General features: G+C 36.4%; 1 protein-coding gene across 1 annotated transcript in view; it reads right to left on the bottom strand.

The window, feature by feature from the left end:
- Positions 1-487: 487 nt before the first annotated feature.
- The window catches only part of Scm (Polycomb protein Scm), an 89,024-nt gene continuing 66,146 nt past the window's right edge, over positions 488-23,365 (bottom strand). Inside the window, exons 11-14 of the mRNA XM_083138267.1 lie at positions 12,691-12,876; positions 10,873-11,052; positions 3,400-3,554; positions 488-1,301 (exon numbers count right to left, since the gene is read on the bottom strand). Coding sequence (XP_082994393.1) covers positions 1,167-1,301; positions 3,400-3,554; positions 10,873-11,052; positions 12,691-12,876 — 656 coding nt within the window. The 3' untranslated portion in view covers positions 488-1,166. The remainder of the gene's footprint in view (positions 1,302-3,399; positions 3,555-10,872; positions 11,053-12,690; positions 12,877-23,365) is intronic.

Here is a 23,365-nt window from a genome sequence, read left to right as displayed (position 1 = left end):
CTATAGGAACAAATTTCAGTGTGTTCCATCAATCCCTAAAAACTACAATTTACTTTAACTGTACACGGACATGTAATATTTGTGTGTATAATAAAGAGATAATTATCCTGCAACCTAAGCTAGGGCCATACTACGAATTCAATAGCATAGTACTTAATCCATTAAATTGATAGTTGTTGAGCATCATTATAAATTTATATTCACTGACAGGCAAGTTGATAATTATATTCTACCCTTGCAAATAAATAACGACGTTATGTTTGATGGAGTATCACATTAGTGGTGTATTTACAACAAATTTATATTGGTAGTATTTATAATACATGTATTTTTAAAGATAAATGAAAATATATCACTGTTCTTCTTTGATACATTTTTTATTCTTACATTACTGGTATATTTATTATTTTTTTACAAAGAAATTTTATAAGGCATGTGCGAGAAAATAACATGACATTCAACAAACAAACAAACAATGCTTCTGAAGTTGCAAATAAATCTTTTTACTATATTTTTATTCATAGATATTTTCCGAGAAATATTTTTACATAAACATAACCTTGCACCAAATTTGCCAAATAAAGAGTTAAATGAAACTAATAGTATAGACCAAAGAAGAAACAAAAAATAATGCTGATATCTTGCGAGAAATACTGCATCTTCAGATTATACATTTGTGTTTTATCAAATGTACAATCAATGTACATTTTATCAAATCAACATCATCTTCCACAAACAATGCTATGATAAATGCATCTTCGAAATGTGACATTTCCAACATAACTAAGAAAAATAAAGTGAAACAATTATTTCGGTTTCTCTCTAAACCACTACTTTCACAGGAAAAACTTACAAAGACAAGACAAATTCACACAGAAGAGTAAATTTTAATGTACCATGATTTCTACCAAACTTCAACTACAAGAATTACATAAATACATAAACAATTTTTTTAAAGAATATACACTTTCTCTTCAATATTTTATTCCTAACTAGCAAATAAACTCATTTATTTCGAAAAGAATATTGTTGCAACTAAAGCGTGCAATGTAAAAGTTGAAGGAAGGATAGCATGTTTTGCTACTTTAACATTTGCAGAAATATTCTGCAAATCAAAATCTCTGGTATCACAAAATATAAATATACATCTTTTATCTTCTTCACTGTCATAACAATAAATGTTTCTTGCTCCTCACTTTGTTGATCAAATTGCAGATCTTCAAAGCTGGACCCAGTTTCAATCCCATGTACTTCATCATCATGTCTGAATTAAGGAGAAGAAGGGCTTTTCCATCTATTTCCTAAAACAGAAAGAAAAAGTATGTAATAACATGCATAAAATATAACTACTTTGTAGTCCAGTCTTTCATCTTTCTTTGTTTTGTAGGGGGTAGGGTCCCACATGTTCTCAACCTCCAATCCATTTGTTTCTGAACACATCATTCTCTTAAAATGGTCAACCCCAAGTCCAGGTCTGACATCTTGTGATAATGCGTAATGGGAGCACATCAAACAGAAGTCGCCCATAATCGTTATCAGACAACTGAGGAACTTCAAGAAGCTGTTCGCAGTGCGTTTGCTTCCATCACACCAGCCATGTTATGGAGGATTTCATATCGCACCTGGAGGCGAATAATACTGTGCCATGAAAATGGCGGTGTGCACACAGATCCTTTGGAGTAAATGGTGGTCACCCTCTCATCATACGCATGCCGTTAAAATAACATTTTGCAGGTTTGTCTACAATTCAAAGAGGGCTAAAGGGACTTTTGGTACACCCTGTACTTTCACCAAAAGTGATATCTACAAAATCATTACAAACATTATTCTATAAATTATTTCTTTAACCTTGCTTGGAATGCTTTATGAAAGTTCTAACACAGGTTTTGGCCACCAATCGACTAACTACAACTTCTAGTCTTGTTCTTAAAAAATTTATTTGCGTGGCAGTGGAGTACAACCCACAAAAGTATAAAACCAAGAAAAAACACACGTGAAAGTTTGTGGCTTATAGGTTACCCAGATGTTCCCGTGTACTTCTGACCATCACTGGAACTTCATTCACTATTGTGCAGCAACTGCATCTAATGTTAAGGGGAAGAGTGACAGTTTAGTAGCAGCTGTCCCTTTATTTTAATATTGTCAGAATGGGCACTGCTACTAAGGAAAACCCTGACTGGACAAGATTCTATGAATTTCTCTCCATGTTGCAAGTGGTAGCAGTTTTTTAAGTTGATAAGTAAGCTGAAGACGATGTTTGAAAAATATGATGAATATTTTTTTTACAGAATCCCATGTATTCTATGTATTCTTTATGGGGAATCAATCAACTTCAACCTCAAGTTACAGCTAATCAAATGGGAGTTTCGACTTATCCGACGACCAACAAATTGTTCAACATGTTCTTTTTCAGTCCATGTATATTTCTACATCACTGAATGTTTGATATTCCCAAGAGAATAAATAAAATAATGCTCCCATAAGCGTAATGCATTTCTCCTTGCCTACTACGGCAATGCAATCCTGACTGCATTGCCAAACCTGATGTGCAAAACAGTTAATTTTCATCTTAAATCGAGTACATGGACTTTCAAGGAGCTAGGTTTCTGAAGGCTGCATAAAGTGCCTTCTAGGGCAATTATAGATCTGAAAGGGGTAGGGGTGCTGTTATTACTGTTAACTTTAAAGTGGTGACAATTTATTCTTAATTTTCACCATCTGGATCAGGTGGCATCATCCATCTCATTAGTCCACCGATGGTCGTATGAAATCCAAAATAAAGTACTCCCAGATAACAATATTATGTCATCTTCACGTCAGCCACGGTGCTACAAAAATGTGGCTGGGGAGGTAAGAAGGGGTGAGGCAATGCAGCCAACATAACAATATCACGTCACGTGCAAAATGTATACTCATGGCAACATTGGTCTATGTGGGCCGGAGCCAGTGATGGCATCATAGTAGGGCAAGGGGATTCACAGCCAAACAAGCACACGAAAGAGCCGGATTTGGCTCCAAAAGAGCTAAGTTCGCAAGAAAGATACTAGTTATTGATATGTATTTTCTTTTAAGCTCTTGATTTTGATCGATAAATGTAATCATCTCTCTCCTAAAGTTTTAATTTGATTGTCTGCACTTTTCTAACCAAGCAAGAGAGCATTCAACAACCCATCTTTTTGGCAATACGACCAAAGGATGTATGACTTTTACATTATTAGCCAGCAAACAAAATTGCTCAATAGTTAAGTTTTCTGGATGTTCTTTTCCACTCCTCAGCTGCAGAGAGGGAAGAATCTTACGGAAACCATTGCTCATGCCCTTTACTCAATTTTGAATGGAGTGTGTGTTATCAAGTTTTACTTCGAAACCGCTCAATTATTGTCAAGGTTAGATACTTACATGTCTTCTGAATAGTTCTGCATGCATCCCAAGAACTGGATCAGCGTAAGAGATGTGTTGAATGACATCTTCTATGCTCCACTCAGCAGGATCACTCGAAGTTTTAGGAGGACCTTCTGAATGAGGAGTCGTGGATGTAGCAGCTTCCAATTCAGCTTTTTAAAAGAAAAACATAAATATATATAATTACACACAAAACAATAAAAGGGGCAAAAAAACAAAAAAAAAAAAACATTGTGAATTCAAAACCCTGCACAGAAAGTCAAGCATGTAATGTTATATGTAACAATACTTTCTATTTCATTCAATCTTGATGGTCCCAACACAGCAAAATATACAATTTTCCTCGATTTACATTTTCCCACATTCTAAGGTGGTTTTTTTTCTCTTCCCCATGAGGAACATAAAACCAAGGTTCCACTGTATTATACACACAAGGCAATTCTATTATATTTTTAAACAACAATATAAACCTCTTGTGGACAGCTGGAACAAGGGGTAGAAAAATATAGGGTGCCGAGTCACAATGGTGCCTGAAAATTTTTACCTGGCACCTGAATTTTCCAATCCAGCTCTAAAAAAAAAATATGTATGGAATCAGATAACATTTCCCATGCATGTGGATAAATATTTTCATTAGTGCTGTTTGCCTTCTGAAAAAAAAAAATTACAACTAGAGCCTGAACCTTTATGTAGCAAAATGTGTACATAAATATGTATAAAAATTACTGAAATATGTAAAAAATATGTATGTGTATTAAAATATCTAATGTGTGTTATATTTCTGATTTCTGTGCTTCTTTTAGTTCTCTGGCACTAAAAAATGTAATTATATTAAATTACATTGGAAAATTCATAATCTGATAAATTGACAACATGTATGACAAGAGTCACTATTTCAAGAATCATTAGCAGCGAAAAACGAAGTGATCTTTAATATGAATTTCACAGCTTAAATAACATGAAGCGAATAAAAATTACCATATTTTTGGTTCACCGGTTTTAATGTTGTCCCACAATTATAGCTTCTTACTCAATGAAAAACCAGAAAAGCCGATATCTGTGACAGAGTGGTTAGACACTTTGCGAGTGTCCCTTCATTGTATCATCACTCATCTTCGCAATTAGCCAAAAGTGGCAGAAAAGTGAAGTAAAATAAACCAATCAATAAATCAAAAACAGAAAAATGGTCCAAATACTGCATTTTACATTAAAATATGTAAGATAAATGGGAAATTGTAAAACAAAAAAATTGTGACATGAAATTCATATACATCGTAATTCACCAATACCTGCAATTTCTGCTTGCCTACATACAAGGGGAAAAATGCAATTACATAAAAAAAAATCCGGGCCCTAGTTATGATGGAAAATCAAGCCTACCACTAACTTACAAGCTCATGTTACTGCTACGTTAACAATGTCACTTAAGGTTAATATACAATTCAATATAACATATTGTACTGCACACACTAAATAGTTGAACAAAATCTCTAATCTATATTTTGCAAATGACATTTTAAAAAGTGAGAAAGGCTGAAAGGAGGGAAGGGAGAGAGAGCTGCAAGATTTTGAGGTGGATTTTGGCATTTATTGCAGGCAACATTACGATGTACAAAAATCCATATTTTATGCAAAAGGCCATTGCATTAAAATGGTGATCATGTTCTGTTGAATTCTGACAAGTACTTTAAGTGTGCAGCAAAGAGCACAAATAATATTTTCAACCAGATTCATGGGTTCCTGTTGCCATCTAAATGTAATAAAATTTCAATTCTACATGTTTTACAAAAAGAAAAAAAAAACTGGAAAGGTTGGGATATGAACCCATGACATCTCATTTCTCCAAAGAAAGGGCAGTCAAGCACTCCACCAACTGTTCTATAACATCATGGCACATAAGTTTTCCAAAATATATTGATTATTGTGCAATCAACCACTTGCTCATGTTCTGAACACATTTTCACTGCATATTGTAAAAAGGCAACGTAAAGTTCCTTGTGCATGTAGCACCGTAGAATGAAGGTACATTTAGGGGATATATTCTCGGCTATTTTGGAGGTCATGTGATAAACACCATGCTCTGGTTTTCTTTAAACCCCCCAAGGTTCCCATTGCTTTCAGGCTGTGTGAGCCACAGATCCACTTTATGCGGTGACAAGGACGGAAGAATTACAACCTTAGATCACCCACCCTAGGTATCGAACCATGTGGCAGTCAAGATGCCCTAGCTAGCTAGCAGACTGCTGCAGATTGTGAAAAATATTAATTTTTGCAAATGGCACAGTATTATGCAAGGTATTGTAGAATATATTTTGCCTATTTTCTTAATTTCTTCTTTCTGAAGTTTTTACATAATTTCTCAATTTTAGTTATTTAAATGAAATTAAATTTGATAAAGGTAACAAAATTAAAGTACACAGATGGTTGAGACTGAGCACAATCAATGGTTGACTTTTGAACTGGCCACCAAAGTTCCTGGGGTAGAGTCCCAGCCTGGCCATGGGCATTTATAGTCAAAAGTGGCATGAAAGTAACATTAGATAACAAAAATGTAAATACAAACGGCAAAAACAGCTGATGGTTTTCAATATGCAACACTTGAAAATAATTTCTTTCAAATGGTCTCCATCACACTGCCCCATTGTTAAGCCCCACGACAAGTTAAGTTTGCAACAGATTTTATGTACTAATTCACACGAGAACCGCGTTCAGAACCTTTCGTGCCAATCTTGCTTCAATCACCGAACTCTTCGTATCTCAGACAAGGAGAAAATCTGCAGTATTGCAAAACTGCCAGCACATCAAAACCTGTGCATGCGTTGTCAAGCATGCAATTTTGCTTCTTTTTGTATCCTGAACCATGCAATTTCTGTTCTTAAATTATATAATAAATGTGTCATTGCTTGATATAAATTGCATAATATCTTTGTGTGTGTATATGTCAAGCGAGCAGAAAAGAAAAAAATGTAAAAGAAAGTGACACACCCCTCTTGAATTTAGTGGAGAGTTATTGTTTTTTGTTTACAATTATGAAAAACTTGGCTGCTTCGTTCGCAATACATCCCTTCCTATAAGGCACACCAAACACACACACACAAAAAAAATACATGTTATTGGTGATACATACAAAGTAGTGTATTGTCTGCTAATCTTTTTTGGTTTCAATTTATGAATCACTTCATTAAAACAGGAATCAAATCTTGTTCTCCCAATTTATTGGAAATAATCACCCTCCCCTTTCTTTGCACGGAACAATAAACATGCATTTTCAACAAAGCCTTCATTGCTGTCAGTGGCAGAAACCGTAAGCCTTCCCTCCCAGTTGGCTGTTTCAAACACCCTTCAATGTAAGGTTGGCCATCTTGCACAGTGGTATCCTCCCACAATTTATTCAATGTGCATGTCTTGTCCAAAAAATAAACATGTTTCTTCTCATATCTCGGAGATTCTTGTGTCACCAAACAACAAACAATTGTTTCCTTCTAAACTCAAACCCCAAATCATTCTCAACACCAGACTATGCAGCACGATTACACTGGGGAACAGTGAAATTGCGGCACAGAGTTTGAGAGCTAATTTAGGGCAATTTCATGCTGCTGAATAATGATATAATAATATATTTCCTGAATTGGCTCTAATTTATGAAATAAATGCAACTAAACCAAAATGGCGGAAACATAAGACATACATATAAATGAACTTCTAACAACAATTTAATATTTCTTTTTGTGATTACAATCATTATTATAAAAATAAATTTATATAGCCCTATGCTCATAATAATTAAGAAAATATGTACACAATGAAGTAACAAACTATGTGAAACGTTTTCTATACGATTTCCTGTGCTGTATTGCTTTTTAGGACAATCCCTCCGCAAGCTCCAACAGTAGTCGGCCATCATGCGGCGATCCCACCGTCCCTGGTACCTTTCTTCCATTATCCTTATATCCTGATGGAACCTTTCTCCCCGTTCTTCACTAAAATCACCAAGGTTCTCAGGGAATCTGTCAATGTGGCTATGTAGAAAATGTATCTTCACACTCATATTAGCTCCCAATTTCTCAAACTTTTTTCAGCATATTTCCAACTATATCGGGGTACTTTTCTGCTCTGTGATTCCCCAAAAAGTTTTTGACGACGGACACAAAGCTCAAACAGGCCTCAGATTCGATGTAAGACATGTAAGTTGTAAAATTGGCATCATTTATAAGTGTACGAAATTGTGGTGGTCCATCAAATATTCCTGCCTTCAATTTTTCAATACTTAGTCCTGGAAAAGTGTGTCATACATATTTGAAACAATCACCACTTGTATCTAAGGTCTTGACAAACTGTTTTATCAACCCAAGTTTAATATGCAGTGGCGGAAGGATGATTTTGTCCCTATCTATCAGTGTTTCATGAATGATATTAGCATTCCCCACTAATATTTTTCCTTGGGGGCCAAACTTTTATCGTCCAATGCCTTTCTCTAGCACGACTATCCCACAAACATAGGAAACAGGGATACTTTGTGTACCCACTTTGCTGTCCTAGTAAAAAATTCACCATTTTGAAATCCACACACACACGAGCCACTTATGTTCAGCATAGTCAATTTTTTTCTGAAACCATTTTTATGTTTTGGTATTCTTCCTTAAGCTATGTTGAGTGTCCGATATATTGCCAAGCAATGCTTCATAAGTTGCCTAGCAACAATGTACAAATAAATAAATAAGTTTCTTAATGGGAATTTCAGCCCATTATCAAATTTTGATATTACAGAGAAAAGCATAGAGTATTTTACCTCCTACATTATCCATGGTGTGTTTATTTTTATAACTGGAGTCAATTCAACTGAACCAATCATACAATTGGCAATCACAGCTGTTTTGTGTGCTGAAACTGTTATTAAACTTTATGCCGCAAAATAAAATCTTTTTTTTGTTCCCCAGTGTTATCAATGAATCACATTAAATGTAGGGTTAAAATAGTATGGTGTGCAACACTGGAGTCAGATGCATTGATGATTCAATGCGTTCTGCAACCGTCTTGAAGTGCCCCTCGACTCTCTCTTGAGCTCCAGTGTTCCTTCCATGCAACCGACTGCCCAGTTGGCAATCTGCAGTTCCAAGTTCGTCTGCTCAATGATTGCAACCGATCAAGTCCATACCTGCTAATGTATATATAATTTTGTTATGTAATAATAATAACCCGTGGCTCGACAGCCTTGGAAGGACCTTGGCCTATCTCCCGAATGCCAGTCCCCCTCCCACAATCCTACCTAGAGGTGTGGAGATCTTCAACCAGTAATGGGGTGATGTGGAGTCAGCATGTCGAACTCTCAGCCATTGTAAAATATTTCCGAGACCGGGTTACGCTACTCACTCATAGCTTCTCAATTTCCTCACGATGGTGGGTTGCCGCCGGTCCTATACAAGGCTGAAAACCCAGAGACTGAACCCACATGGACTCGAACCCATGCCGTCCCACAGTCGGGAGTCCAAAGCACAGCGCATTAGACCACATGGCCATGGAGGAGGACAATTTTGTTTATATATTACAAATTGTAAATAACAGTTTCGTTGCAAGTGTACAGTTACGTAGGAATAGAACCCATGTCAGCAGAACTATATTCTGCGCATACATTTGGGTCTCGATCTGCGAACAGTTGTATACTTAACCTGTTACAGGGCTTAGTTCGCTTCCTGAAGCTTTACATTTACCTGCAGCATTTCAGTGGGATGTGTTTGAGATCACTCAGTTTAGCTGGTTTTGTTCTGTGCAGAACATCCTTCAAATATCTCCATGCAAAAGGAGTATGGAGGGAAATGTCCAGAGAATAGAATGGCCACATCATGTCTCGAAATCATGATGTAACATGCCGAAGAATCAAGTTATGTATGGCAATGCTCACACATGCTTTGGGGTCATATACCCATCTTGCCAGAACCATAAGTTCTTCAATATTCACATATGAAACCATAAGTTCTTCATTACTCACATATGAAACATGGTGCATGATGGTGCACTGATTAAACTGTATATGACACTCACTCAGTAGCCATTACAGTAGAGACTACATATGAATATGAAGATCCACAACTGACACACGCACTAAACAAATCAAACACTACAAACTAAACTCCAGCGTGATGGCTATCATATGGGACAGTGTTGCCAGCCTATGGTGCTAAAATTGTCATTTGCAAACCACCAGGCTTTTCCACGCATTCCTTTACGATCACTACATGCAATTGTTTCCAAAATTTGTAATCTTCCAGTTCAAACTTGAACCCAGTCCAAAACCTCACTTGCAGTAAAGTACAAAGAAGTTCTGAAGTGGTATTTTTCTATATTTATTCAGCTGTATTTGTTTTGCGACTATTATTAACCCCTTCCCTGTGTTCGACGTAATATTACACCTTGGTCACTATAGCTTATTCTGTGTTGGGCAAACATCTCTGTCTCAAGTAACCTGTGTTGAACGGAATAATATGTTTTTTTGTTGGTGAAACATATGTTTTGCTATTGAAGAAACAACGACCTTTTATATAATCACGATTTTCAGTGCCAACAAAGAAGAAGTAGTTCAGAGGAAAGTAAACTGTTTTTGTGTTATGCTGACGAACTGCAAACGTGAGTTCGTTTCTGTGCCGCGTTTAGTCAGTTGCTATATGTACTTTTTTTTGGTGTTGCGTTATTTGCACTGTTGGTGATTTATTGTTGATCTTTGAGTTTGTAAGTTTCTAATAGTATCTAATAGTATTGTCAAACAGGATTGCGAAATATTTTTTTCCTCATACCTATTGAAGATATTGCAATGAAACTTGGCGGACACATTACCTATAGACCATAGTATTTTTAAAGGTAGATTATAATCGGGTACCTATATCCAGGGCCAGTCCAGAGGGTCCCAAGTTACTAAAAAATATTTTTCAGAGGGAAATTTCCCAAATTATCCTCCCAGATTAGTATCTAATAGTATTGTCAAACAGGATTGCGAAATATTTTTTCCCTCATCCCTATTGAAGATATTGCAATGAAACTTGCGGATGCATTACGTATAGACCATAGTATTTGTCAAGGTAGATTATATTAGAGCACCTATATCCAGGGCTGGTCCAGAGGGGCCAAAGTTACCAAAAGGGATTTTTCAGGGGGAAATTTCCCAAATTATCCCTGATTTCCCTTTCATCACACTTGATGTACACATGTGCATGGTACCATTTGAAAGCCTGTTCTATTCTAGAGAAAGACGTATGAACCATGATACTCGGATTGATTTGTGCTAAAGCAGTAGCTACTTAAAAATATTACTTCGCAAACTCAGAAAAAAATACACAGAACAGAAAGCATTTTGCCAGAAAATTACACAGAGAAGGGGTTAATTACTAGTATAATACTATATAATACTTCTAGAAAATAATTGCTAAATATAACAAAAAAAATATGTGTAAAAACTAAGAATAATAATTTTGCTTTTACCTGGTACTGATTTCCGTGGTTGCTTGGGACAGGTTGATGAAGGAAAAGCATTAATTGATAATGTGGTTGATAATGTGGTTGAACTTGTACCAATACGAGAGTTGGAATCTGAGCTTTCAGAAGACCACCTTCGCTTTGGTGCTGTGCTGCCATTTGTACTCACTGCCCCATCAAAGTCTTCTGAAATAACGAAGAGTTTATAGATGTAAAGAAACAAGTAAATAATTATTCATTTTACATTTATTTCAGAAAACATGTGGTAATTAAACATACATACAGAAATGGATGGGCAGCATCAAAGGTTATGCACATAAAATAACTAAAATATGCATTCAAATATGCACTCAAGAGTAGCAAAATATGCAAATGAATATGCACTTTAAATGTAATGTAAATCTTTTGTTTCAGTTACCGCAAAAATCCTACATGTAAACAGATATTTGCTCTTTTTCAGCTCCTACGATTTAGCATGTATTGAATGTAAAATTTGCAGTTCTGAATTCTTCCACACAATCTTGTATACTTTACACCGTCGTTTTACGAATGGAAGAAAAATTACATTCCTTATAGATCATACAACATGATATATCAATCTTCAAACTTTTTGTTTCTGACAAGGATATATTTATCTACTTCACAAGATACAATTGGACAACATTTTAAGGCAACAGTATCAGACTGTTCTCATTTCTCTCTCTCAAAAAGAGTAGTTAATGAGTGTTCCCATGACGAAAGATGTATTTCCTTTCTCCTGGTTTTGTAAAAGAAAGTGGAGAATAAACAGTAGTGATGGAAGGATATGAAGTTATTTTATTAAGAAGACAATATGCCATAAACACATACTTAAAATACAATTCCAGTAGTGGTTGCTGCCTCTAAAATATATGTTTATATACATACTCTTACATATATAAGTTTATATACATGACATTGCATATTGCATATGCAATATGTCGAGGCATGCATATTTCATTTTTTGATAAAAATACAAAATGTCGAATAACATGCTGTAATGTTCATTTCTAATGTTGCTGAAAGATGTGAGGTGCATTTTCCTACACTGTTCTGTCATGAAATCATGTGAAATGAATTGCAAAATGTGAAATAATTATTATTTACACTTTCTGAAGTTTGAATTATCCTGTGAGTTATGCAATTCACGAAAAATTGAATAATTCTGCTGTAAATATTTGAGAAGCAAAATTGAAATGTGCACAGTTTTTGAACTGAAATCTTGATCTTTTATTCACCATAAATATGTGGCCCTAGTAATAAATGTCCTATTTTTTTAAATATCAAGAATGCTTTTTTGGACAAATAAATGTAACATTTAATTTTGATAAATGCAGTTTTTTTCTTCTCTTACTGTTAAAAACTCAAATTCGTTCACCGCTATAACAACAAGATTTTATTTTATTTACTGCTTTTGAACCCAAAATTAACTCTTTTTGAATTATTTTTTTTACCAAAAATGTGTGTCTAGCAATATGCATATGTCAAAAACATATGCCAATGCATAACTATCTGTGCCCTAGTGATCACTTTAGTGTCATTATTACAGATCAAATACTGTTACACTAATATAGTCCATTGAGAGCTGTTTTGCTCCAACGAATAATGCTCGAACAGGCAAAACAAGCAGTATACACTTGAAGCCCAGTAGAACACGTAAACTTGTCTGTGGTAGTGGGCCCTCAAATATGGATCGTGAAGTGAAAGACACAGTGAAATTTAAAAATAAGTAAACATGGTCATCATCTCCATATTAAAATGTAGTTTAGTCTATCTTACAGAGTAAGATACCATCTGGTGACTTACCTCTTTTTATCACAGGAGAAGCACCCTGTTTAGAACACTTGCTACAGCCGAGATCAAGAGGTTGTGTTGTGTAGAAGTTTTCACAGCACATGAGCTCTTCAAACAGGATTTCCAAGAAACTCCAAAATTCAGAAACCTTCTCTATAATTGGTAATCTTACTGTGTGTGATTTGTTGTCAAATGAGGCTGCAAAAACAAGGAAAGAAAATCCATTGAAACAGGCATCTGTACTTGCAAAGTTGGCTGCACTTAACAAAATACAAGGGCAAGTCAAAGAGTAAGTTACACCCCTTACACATTAGAAAGAAAATAATTATTGGACAAAAATGTATGAACATGTATGAATTTTTCAACATAGTCACCAAGGTATTCCAACTGTTCGAATCGTGTGACCAGTTTTTCGATTTCTTGTGTGTAAAAATTCCATCCAATTTCAATTGAATTGACTTTTGTGCTTAACGGTTAACAATTGCGGCACCCAGTGGGAGCACAGTTTACGATACATCCAACTGGTCATGAATCAGCATAGACACACAATCGTATGATATGTTCAGTTCCCTTGTAATCTCTTTTAATTTTCACGTGGCAGTTGGCAAGGATAATTGCATTCACACTCTCTGTTGCAGGCTGCACGACACACTGTCCATCGTTCAATTTCATTATTTCCTCTTCAAACATGGGGTGTGACATTTCCAGGGTGGCTACATACAAGCAGAAATGAAATCCATGACTTTTCCAGGTTTTCCAAGACAAAATTTAGATTTTACCCTGACAATTATAAACTAAATTCATGTTTTTTGCAAATGGAAATAAGAATGTCATACAGATCCAGGTATATTAAATACCTATGTTAGCTCCACGAAATTGACATTATTTCTCTAGGATTTGCATCCAAACTGCAAAATAGTGAATTTGAAAACATATATTAATAAGCTAGAGAAGAATTATGGGATTTTTTCATATGCAGCCAGTTTTTGAATAAAATATTTGAGTATTTCTAAAGTTACGACTAAATGAGATTAAAGTGAAAGTAATTGATGCAAAAAGGAATTTTGTAATTTTCAATCTCTCTAGCCTTTCTTGTTATATGTTGATACTTCCACTTAGGTTTGGGACCCTCTGCTTGCAAGAACCATTAATGCAGACTCATTTTTCAATGCACAAACCTACTTCTCTTCTCTATGTACAGCAAACAACCCTTGCACACAAGTGAAACAATTGAATCATACAAAACAAAGTGTCATATTTCCTTACTTTGTGAATGGGACTTCTCTTTCAGTACAAACATTCACAGTATATCCAAGTGAAGTACTGTGAAACTGCCAACATGCAGTTATACCATTATTACTGGCGGAAAGGGTATATATGTATTAAAAATTAAAACACAAGCAATTTATGGAAGGGGAATCAACTACATTGTAAAGGTGCCTGATTTAGCTAATCAAATATTAAAACAGGAACACGCTGTTGATAACAGCTTCCGAAAGTTTATGTACGAGGGGCATTCAGAAAAAAAGTTTCAATGTCACCTGTACGCAAGTGGTCAGAGCGCAACATGCAAATGCAGGCAGGAAGAAGTGTCATGTGACTGTAATCTGGTGCACTAAAACACAGCCGTTTTAGGACAGTTCTAGGTTAAAGATGGCAGCTCTCATACTGTGTCCCACCTTGACTGCTCAGAATCCGGCATGGCGCCACCAGCAATCGTGTGAGGTGTACACACCAGACATTTGCATGAGCGATACTATGATCAGACGAAGGCCAATCCAATGTGCACGACCCCATACAGCTGAGTATAGGCAGGCTCCTTTATATAATTTCAAGTGAGAGATCTTGAACCACTCCCTGTACAGTCATGGTCTTGCATGTACCCACTTTCATCTCTTTGTTCAGCTGAAGAGATTTCTGGCAGGACAAGGTTTTGACAGCTACATTGCAGTACAGATAGTTCCAGTCTTTGCTGTCAGACACATTATAACCAGATAGGTTATACTACTTCTTGTCTTAGTAATATCATAGTTGTAAAAAGAGAAAAGAACTTGGATTAGGATCTGGCAACATTGGGGAGTGCCAATGGAGGACGGATCACAAACGGTTGGGTGAAATTTTTAGTGTCGCGGACTTTCATGATAAATAGTTATATCTAATGTGGAATCTTCGGTGTAAGTTGGCTGTTGTTTTTATATGTGTTTAGTACGTTAATACATCATTGTTCTATCAAACTAACTGTTGTTTCTTGTGTCTTGACTAGTAATTTGCATGTCCACGTGTGAGTTGTACTTCTTGCCATTTACCTCCTACTCGCTGTTCCGAGGTAAAACAAATCCGGTAAGGTTTGATTGAATATCACATGTGTTTGTGCCTGTATCTGGTTACAAGATTACGAGGACTCATTTACACATTTGTTTGTGTACATGAGGCGTTAGCAGTGCTAAGTGAGTGGTGAAATAAAGGCAAAATTGGAGGCAAAATGTCACACGAAAATGATAGTGCACTTAACAGCCAACAGATGGCAGTGGACGACAAGGCATCCATGACTGTTGTTCTCGCCTCGCAGATTGAAGAGATAGAAGACAAAGTCAACATTCAGGAAGATAGGATTAGTGAATGTAAAGTGGAATTATCACTTCTAAGCAGCGACATGAAACAACAAATGGATACTATGCAAAATGAATGTTCACAGTTTTTGTCCGAAGTGAAGATGCAATTATTTCATCAAGTTGCTTGTCACGTGACGAAGCTGGAGGAATCGATGTTGCAGCAGTTCCGTATGTTGACCTTGAAGTTGCAGCCCCTCAGCATGAACGAAAGAACGAGCGACAATGGAGCGTGCAGCGAAGAATCATCCTGCAGTTTCATTTGTCCCGGAGGAAATTTAAACAATGGATTTGCAGCAAACTTTCCCACGATGGTCGATTGTAGTATGCAAGCCGACAACAATATTTCCAGTGTTAGTGAAGTGAGTGTAAATGCAAGAGGTGATGAAAGTGGTACCTTATCCTTATTACTACCACAAGTTTCAGCGTCAGGAGAAGAGCCTTTTGTTTTTTATGCAACGAGCTTGTGCACATTAACACAACCAGTCAGTTAATTTATTCACAAACAAAATCAGGTAATAACCTGCGATGTAACACTCAGTTATCCGCCTTGCATGCCAACAGTTTTAGAACGAGTGCAACGTGTTGTAACTCTGGTAGAAATACTTTGCCTCAATATTTGAATGGGTGTTTTAATGATGCAAGAATAACTGAGGCATATGGTACTTGTCATGCATTGCACAAGAGTAACCATACCGGCATGAGTACACCATGTGTGGTTAATCCTAATCTCTCCATTCTTGATTGTCAATGTCATTCCAACATAAACAATGCAAATGACATGTTTTTCAGTGGTCTTGCTCACAGTGGCGATTCACATGTTAATAAATTGACACCTTTTGTGCCAAATAGTTATTCTAATCCGAATTTTGTTTCAAGCAATGTTGCTAGTATCCACGCTGTAAAGTTTCATAGCCAGCATGTGAAAATGGATCCAAGCAGTGAATCGCCAGTGATTGAGCATGAGCCTGATAACATACAAAGCAAGCTCAGCCATGTGCATGCTGATAGTTGTAGTAATAGATCAGTATTGAGATCACATGCTAAAAATGTTGAATGTGGATGTTTTTCTGCAGCAAATGCTTTGTCGGTTCATAGAACAAATTATCATTTGTTACACACTATGGAACAAAAACACACGAAACAGGAAAGGACACGTGAACAATGTCATGGTTGCCAATTAGTATCAACAACTTGTAACAAAGATAAACATGAAACTTCAAAATTGCTTGATACTGTTAATAGTCAAATAGTAAATTCCGGTGGAAATTATCATAGTTTTCATAGGTGTGGTGCAAATTGTGATAGTTGTGATTCAGATGGCAGCCTCAAAAGTAGCATTAGTAAACAATGTTTTTGTAGAAGTAAGATTAGATTAAGTGATCTTGAAGCATTTCAAAGGTTTGATTCAACTGACAATAATGTGGTTCCTAGTGAAGATTACTTGTTATGTATTCCCTACATGCTTACTGGTGTCAGCAAGGATTGGTTCAGACAACATAAACTGAATTTTACATCTTATGCTGATTTCAGGGAAAATATTTTTGTCATTTTTCCAGAATGAATCATGGGTGGGAAGTTGTATGGCTCGTGTGATTAATAGCAAGTACAGTAGGGACACTCACGGAGATGTGAAGTTCTTTTGGTCACAACAGCTTATCAGTATTGTGCAGCCTAATATTGGGGACTTCCAGAAACACATTCAAATAGTAAATCAGTTGCCTCCTAAATTGAGGGATCACTTGCTACTTCAGTCTTTTCTATCTTTGGCTGCTACGGCTGAGTCCATAGCTAGATATGAGGCAGGTTATATTGGAATACGTAATGATTCACGTAATTATCAACCAAACTTTAGTTCAGGCATGAAGTTGCGGTCTGGCAGAATTATAAATGTTTCCAATGTTACTGCTGGTAAAGATCATGTGCGTAGTGATAAAAGCGATAGTTCTGATTCAGGTTCAAACATCCAGAATAATGGGAATAAATCAAAGTCACCTGTTGAGTTTCCTAGGCGTAAGTTTCTTTCGCTCGGAAGAAGGCAGGAAAACTAGATGGTGGTCCTCAGCAAGTGGGGAGCAGGGAACGACCGTGGTTTTCCCACATCGAAGAACAATGATTTGCAACAGGGGCGTCCGATGCTTGAAAAATATCAATTGCTTGGAGATTCATATTTCGTGAGGTTGGCACAAAAGAGAATGGGATATTCACGTGATAACACATCTTCGCGTTTTACATCCATTGGTTTATGTCAAGGGGGTCAGCAAATAAATCACTTACTCCAAAAAATAAATGGAAATACAGTTATCATCTCATATATTACTATTCATTGGGGTCAATGATATGTTGCAAGGAAAAGACTTATCTCACATGATAGATGGTTATAAAAAAATAGTAGACTTTCTTAAAAGTCATTTTGAACACATATTGTTGTGTACACTTCCACCTATCCCAAGGCTATTGGAAAATTGAAATTATTCACTATGGGGAAAATGGGAACAATTTAATTCATTCATATCTTCATTAGATAATGGTGATTCCATTCAAGTTGTTCACATTGATAAGCTCTTCTTAGTGAGTCCCAGAAAAATAAATATATCTCTCTATGAGGAGGAAATGGGTTATGGTCGTTTCAAAAGGTCCGACAAAGTTCATTGGCACGATCGAGGCATGATTATTTTCCTGGAGCATTTACAAACTCTCGGATACATACAGGGAAACTGCCTGAAAACCTCGTTCAGCCATCCAGTGCCGGTAAGAAAATCCACAGTTGAAAACTCATGTACCTATTCACTCCCGGAAAACCAGTAGAACCCTCCTCATTAGTGGATATTAAGGTATGTCAGGGTAGTCCCACTGTATATACCACATTGACTTGACTTGTTATGATGAATTGGGGCTCCACTGGAACATGACTATTCCAGAACAACTGGTCCCAGTTAACCTAAATTTGAAGAAAAATAATCAGGCCATAATCATAGTGCATATAGCTCAAACCCCTGTAAAGAGTCTCTTGGACAGTGGATCAGAGACTTGTATTATGAGCCACGAAGTATGGAATATTGGGAGTGATGCACACATGCGTAGAGATTGAAAATTTAGTTACTTCAATTATTTTCATTCTTGCGCAGGATCTCAATATTCCTGTAATTTTAGGACTAGACTTTTTGTTGGCGCTGGAAGCTACCTTGGATTTCAAGAATAGACACTTGGTTGTAAACAATCCATCTGGTCGTGCCATATCTAAGTTCCTACCTTTGCCTTTTGATTTTGACGAGGAACAGAAGCACGAAACTAGAACCAGTAGTATATACACAGGCCAGTGGCCTCAGAGGGACCCTAACACATTGGTTTCTAACTCTGAAGTAAAATTAACTTGAGATCATTTTCTTGAAAAGGTAAACGGTTGTACTGAACTGGACAATTCAAAAAGGCAACAATTGTTTCAGCTCCTGAAGTCTTTTCACGGTGTGTTCAATGATACTCCTGGCTTATGCAATTTGTACGAGCATGAAATCGAACTGGACACCACTAAGCCAATCGTTGCACCACAGTATCCAATCACATATGCATATCGTCCTCAAGTACGGGAACAACTTGCCCTCATTGTTAATGATGAAAAAATAATTATGGGCTATGTAAGTAGAGCATTGAGGAGTTACGAGGCTTCATACACAGCCACCGAACTCGAGGTACTTGCCATAATTTGGACTCTGGAAAAGTTTCATGTTTTTCTTCTGGGCAGGATATTTCATATCATAACAGACCACTGTAGTCTTATATGGCTACACTCATCGTACGGGTGGAATGCAAGATTAACGAGATGGCTGATGTACCTGCAGTCTTTTTGTTTTGATATACAGTACTGTAAAGGCTCTAATAACCAGCTCACTGGTTATTAGAGTTTAAAACGAATTCTGCTGTGGTTGGGCATGATCCCCTAACTCGGGAACTACTAATTGAAGAGCAGTCAAGGGACCCTGAATGCTCCAAAATAGTTGACTTTCTGAGAGACCCCGTCACTTCCAGCAACTCGCGAAATAGAAACTGGAACAAATACTATGTTCTTGAAAATGAGCTTTTATTAGTAAAAGACTTTCATTTCCCAAACAGGAAAAGAATATACATTCCTAAGAACCAAGTGTTAATTCATCACCACAATTCTCAAGGTCACTTTGGAGTTTATAGTCTTTTATACAAGATTTTATTTTGGCCTTTCATGCGAAGACACATTAAAGAATGGATTAGGAACTGTGAGATGTGTGTTAAAACGAAATGTGATACGCATCCCCCTCAAGCATTGCTGGAACCATATAAAGATGTTTTCCCACGCCACACGATTTTCCTTGATTTCCAAGGGCCACTTCCTGTAAGCAGTTGTGGAAATCATTACCTACTGACTGTATTAGATGCAGAATCGAGGTTTCTGACTGCTTACCCCATTACAAAAGCGACTGCTCGAGCATTTGTTAATAAGTTTGTTGAGACTTATATAGTGCACCTAGGCCCCCCCATTCGAGTAGTGACTGACAATGGCATTCAGTTCACTTCAAAGGTTTTCTTAGATTCAATGCAACGGTATACCATACAAGTCATGCACAGTTGTGGAAATCGTTACCTATTGACTGTATTAGATGCAGAATCGAAGTTTCTGATTGCTTACCCCATTAGAAAAGAGACTGCTTGAGCATTTGCTAATAAGTTTGTTGGGACTTATATAGTGCACCTAGGCTCCCCCATTCGAGTAGTGACTGACAATGGCATTCAGTTCACAAAGGTTTTCTTAGATTCAATGCAATGGTATAACATACAAGTCATGCACAGAAAATTTGGTTGAACGTTCTCATCGTGAAATTAACCGCTTCATGAGAATCTATTGCGCAGATAAACACAATCAATGGGCTCTACATGTACCAGAAATAGTGAATTTCTTAAATTACTCAGTGTGTGTTTCGACTGGATTTTGTCCTGTTGAACTCAGGCTCAACTTACACCCTGATGCAGATTGTTTGAACAAATTGGGTATATCCATTGATCAAACCCAAGACTGGAAGAGTAAAATAGTGTCTCCTCAAATCAAATCAACTAAGTGCCGTCAGCAAAAGGGTGCTAAGTTAAACGAAAAGCAAAACACTAGACCACAAATTAGGCTTTTTGATCTTGCGTTTCTCAAAACTCATTTCTTGAGCAAGGCATCTGAATCAAAAATTCACAAATACTTCAATTGTTTTGAGTGTCCTTATTTACTTATTGGATTTAAAACTATGTTTGTAATAGGCTGACTTGATTTGAGAAACATGCAAACCTATGCAAATCAGCATGTATCAAATATTAAACAATGGAATTGTGATGATTCCAGAAAGAGAGAATATTTAGCATCTATTCCTCGTGATGTATTAAGAAGGTATAATGTGTGTATCAAATCTATTGTGTGTGAAGGTGCATTTAACGTAAAGTTTTGTTTATCAATGTATCAACATCAATGGTATTATATGGGAAATATTTGTGAAAATTTATTCTCGTTCAAGTGTATTATGGAAGATTTTTTTTTTGTGGATAAAACAAATTCTTTCTTTAAAAAGGAGGGTTATATAATTAGATAGGTTATACTACTTCTTGTCTTAGTAATGTCGTAGTTGTAAAGAGAGAAAAGAACTTGGATTAGGATCTGGCAACATTGGGGAGTGCCAATGGAGGACGGATCAGAAACAGTTGCGTGAAAATTTTAGTGTAGCAGACTTTCATGATAAATAGTTATTTCTAATGTGGAATCTTCGGTGTAAGTTGGCTGTTGTTTTTGTGTGTGTTTAGTACATTAATACATCATTGTTCTATAAAACTAACTGTTGTTTCTTGTGACTTGACTAGTATTTTGCCTGTCCACGTGTGAGTTGTACTTTTCGCCATTTACCTCCTACACGCTGTTCCGAGGTAAAACATATCCAGTAAGGTTTGACTGAATATCACATGTGTTTGTGCCTGTATCCGGTTATAACATATGCCATGGGCACACAAAATTTAGTGTCATGCTACGACCAATGCCGGAACAACAGTGGTGATTATGCCGAAAATTAGATTAGGAGTCACTGTAACTAATGCTTTTAATTACTACTGATGTCCTCGTTTATTTATGCCTAATTGGTATGGACCATGATCTTTTGTTATTTTTTCTTTCAAATTGGTGTTATTCCTTTTTATTTATTTATTTTTACTATTCAGTGTTATTTTTCCCAAAAATCACATTTTCATTTTAGCGCATCTTGTGGCAAATATACCTAAAATTATACCTTCATGGCATTTTTAAACTACTGTTTCAAATTGTAGGTCATGTGGTGTACAAATTATTGTGACAGTTTGATATGTTGGAAGCAAGTTTTGAGGAAGTTATTTTCCATTATTTCTCGCTCGACAAATGCCGATGTTAAGACTCCCCTGTGGCGGTAGGTGAGCACTCGATCTCCACCAATATCGCAACACTTAGCTCGGTGATTAAAAACACTTCTCGCGCGACAAATACTGATAATGCGGCTTCTGTGTGAACCCCGCCACTTTGGTATGTAGTGCAAATTGATCTGATAGAAGTTGAGAAAATCCTGGAAAATATTTGATTGAATGTGGCTGTCAGAATTATTCCACGTACAACATGTTTTATAGTTTTCTCTTGGATAAAATGTTGGAAAACTTGTGTATTCTAGATACAAATATGGCGCATTTTGTTTCTTTAAGCCTAAAAAAGACAAGAATGTTGCATTTCGAGGTATTTTTCGTTGTTTAGGCACATTTTTAAAATTCACGAAAAATGGCCACAATTCACATTTTATGCCAAATTCTTGTCATTTCACTATTTCGAACAGGTGAAAAATGCGTCCACACATCACTGCACATTCATTCATAAACATTACTTCACACATTTTTCACTATAAGCGTGTTCGCGATAAATCAAGGTCAGTACTAATTGGAACTTACTTTCTGAATGCCCCTTGTATAAATCAGTAGCTGAAAAGTGAAAATTTAGCAGGTCTGGCAGAGAAACGTTATCACCACCCCATTTCATAACTGTGCGATATGGCAACACTACATCACATGGTATGACATTACGCTACTTAAATTCAAGGCCTCGTGTCCGAGCCAAGAGTATCGCTTGCCCACTTGGTCTCGGGTAGCAAAGCTAAACACATACACTGGGGGAAAGCTCCACTGCAGTTAAGTATTTCAAATAAACCATGAACTAATTAATAACGTAAACCACTTTAGTCAGCTTATCGGCCATTAGGGCTGAAAATAACATAATTAATTTGGGGGGTTTATTATTTTTGTTTTTTGGAAAACTAAACTTTCATAGATTTGTATGGCCGATAACAGTACGGGTATTAATGCAAACATTAATATCGATCTATTTTGACATACACAGGGGGGGAACACTAAATCTAGGTGCAAATTGTTCAAGGTTATTTACTGGATATGTATATATACATGACTGTTGTTAGAAGTGTTGTTATTAGTTTTTCTATTTACTGTTAATACGTTGATTGTAATAAACCTAAAGAATGAAAAGATAGCTTTGGTTATAATTTATGCTTTATTGATAAGGTCTGTTGCTCTCACTACTAGTTATATGGCTCAAAGAAAATGGGGGCCCAGTATAACTATCAACTGCGTGGTAAGACATTCGCTCATAAGTTGTTTCGTATATAGAGGTAAATTACGTGGGGAGGTCATACAAGAGCATGGTTGATTTGGAGCCAGAGAGCTGTAGCTATATTGCATAAAATTGACCTTAAAAAGCTTGTGCGAGAAATTGTTCTGGTGGCGTCTGTTAATTTTTATATGTTACATTATTACAGTACATAGGATGAGTTATATGGCAGTCGACCAGACAGGAATTCTTGATGTAACTGGATACCAAGTACTTCCTGCCATGAGTTCGACACGTAATGTAGGTCTTAGTGAGTTTGGTAGATTAGACATTCAGCAAGAAAGTAATCCTACTCAAGTACCCCCTATTAATCAGACTAGAGTGAAAGGGTTACCAAGAATTCCCTTTAATAGTTCATGGATTGATCGTAAACTTAGGAAACATT

Source organism: Lepisma saccharinum, chromosome 16 (genome assembly GCF_977018435.1).
Source record: "Lepisma saccharinum chromosome 16, izLepSacc3.1, whole genome shotgun sequence".
Taxonomy (NCBI): Eukaryota; Metazoa; Arthropoda; class Insecta; order Zygentoma; family Lepismatidae; genus Lepisma; species Lepisma saccharinum.
This window is presented reverse-complemented; position numbering and strand designations above follow the sequence as displayed.